The 2,194-nt window shown below is 36.4% G+C and overlaps 1 protein-coding gene across 1 annotated transcript in view; it reads right to left on the bottom strand.

Annotated features, from left to right (window-relative positions):
• Positions 1-601: 601 nt before the first annotated feature.
• The window catches only part of CBLN1 (cerebellin 1 precursor), an 11,102-nt gene continuing 9,509 nt past the window's right edge, over positions 602-2,194 (bottom strand). Inside the window, exon 3 of the mRNA XM_077288240.1 lies at positions 602-2,050. Coding sequence (XP_077144355.1) covers positions 1,853-2,050 — 198 coding nt within the window. The 3' untranslated portion in view covers positions 602-1,852. The remainder of the gene's footprint in view (positions 2,051-2,194) is intronic.

Below are 2,194 nucleotides of genomic sequence, written 5' to 3'. Positions count from 1 at the left end.
CTAACACGGTACCACAATACAATTTGTTATTATACATCAAGATAGATAGATAGATAGATAGATAGATAGATAGATAGACAGATATTGGATGGATAGACAGACAGATAGATAGATACATTGATGGATAAATGGATAGATTAAGATAGAATGGAAACACTTGTACATGTGTGATGTGAGTGTCTTGGGCTGCTGTTATTTACACTTCGTGGAGCGAGTCCGGTAGAATGGGAATTACATCCTGTCATTGTAATAATAACCTCTCCAGAAACAATCAAGCTGTAGATATGATGGAGTCACCTGGAGTGCTGAAAATCTTGCTTTGTCCCCATCAGCTCAACAAAACTATTACTAAGACAAAACTGAGGATAAATAAAGCGACTTTGCTTATTATGCGGGTATTAATTTTCCCCTTAGGAGCTAATTAAGTTCCTTCTTGAAGTCAGGGGCTTGAAATAAAGCCATGGCATGTTAACTCTATAATACCCACTCACGTACTGAGATTTGGGGGGAATACGTAGGACAGATATTTATTCCAAATAATGTATATATATTTGGTCATCAAAGTCACACTAATTAATTAAAAGAAATTGTAAAAAAAAAACAGATTTCTTACACTTTTATTTCACTGGTAATTTAAGGTACAATCAAATATCTTCCCATATTCACTATCATAAAAGTATTCATCTCTGAGTGCTGCAAAATTATAGCATTTACAATTTTTTTTAAAGAACAGTAAAAATTATAAAATAGCCAAGAAAAGACAATAGTAGGAAATGATAAACCGTGACATATCAGACAACATCTGAACAGAAGAAAAAAGGCTTTAAAATATAGTTTCCTATAATGTGCATATACAGGTTTTTTTCCTGTGCGTCTGTATGTGCATTATTACATTAGGTATTGTCTTATAATGTACATTGTTCCGGAAAGTTTTTTTTTTTTTTCTTAAAATGTCCTTTTTTAACATGCGACATTAAGACTTTGAGCTGAAGATATTTTTTAAAAAAACTAAGACAGAACCTGAAAAGAGTAAACAAAAAATTCTATTTGGTAAACAAAAAAAAATATTTGACACTTTCCGATCTTTTTTTTTTTTTTAAATAATACGCACAGACCTTTTTTTGGCATTCGCCGGTAGAGGGGGGAGATATGTAGGTGGGTGTCCGACTTAGAAATATAGGAAATCATAAGACCCTTATGTCAGGGTTAAAGGGGCTTGAAGCAAAAGACATTCCAGCATTCACACCTATAGTACAGAGTATAATATTGAGAGTTGGATATACTTCTATCGCTTGTATTTGGGCCACATTTTACAAGAGCAGAACAAGCATCAGACATGTAGCAGCCTTTATTTCCACAATCACTCAGAAATACAGATAAATACTGGATACACCATTCTGCCACTGTGCCTTTGTTAGATATTTCCGGTGTTACCTAGAAGCCAAAATATACATGATATCTCTACAGTATTCTCTACCGGTTGTTCAACTGAGACAAATCAAATTAGATACGGCATTGATGGGGTTAAACAACAGATATTTAGGTGACGATGACATAGATCAAAGGATGCAAAAGCAAAAATTGTCTTTTTTTTGTTTGATTTTTTTGTAATTCTTCCTAAAAGTGCAATGTGATGAAATGACGGCTGATCTCACTAGTTCCTCGTCTGCTACAATAATAGAGTTTTCCGAAGCGGGAGGACGCACAGATAGATATGAAGGGTCTTGGATATTTCAAATTGTAAATCGTCCCGTCCGAATCTCTTAAGTGCAGCTATTTAGGGGCAAATAGCAAACGATCTCTCCATTTTTTGTCATTCGCTGCTCTTGCAAAAAGAAAAAAGAAAATCAGTTTAAAGGGGGAATACCAGAAATCCAGAAAATGTTGAAAACTTCCATCCTCCCATCAAATTGCCTTTGTCTAGTTTTAGGTAAACTCTGTCCCCTTTCTCCATTTGAATAAGAACCCCATTGGTGGCTGCTTCTCTTGTTACATCCATGTCACCCGCGAAGGCGGAAATCACAGGCCATCCATTCAGCATCAGACTCACCTGCAGGGCAAAATCAACATGGTTAATATATTACTGTGATGGCTTCCTGTGGGGTCTGGGTGGGGAAGGGGGCAATCTGTTACACTGTCTGGCTGCTAGTGGGGAGGCAGATACCAAGGGTAAAGATGACCACCAGTGGTCGGC

This window comes from Ranitomeya variabilis, chromosome 2, assembly GCF_051348905.1.
Source record: "Ranitomeya variabilis isolate aRanVar5 chromosome 2, aRanVar5.hap1, whole genome shotgun sequence".
Lineage (NCBI taxonomy): Eukaryota > Metazoa > Chordata > Amphibia > Anura > Dendrobatidae > Ranitomeya > Ranitomeya variabilis.
Note: the sequence above shows the minus strand (reverse complement) of the source record. Positions and strands in the feature narration are given on the sequence as shown.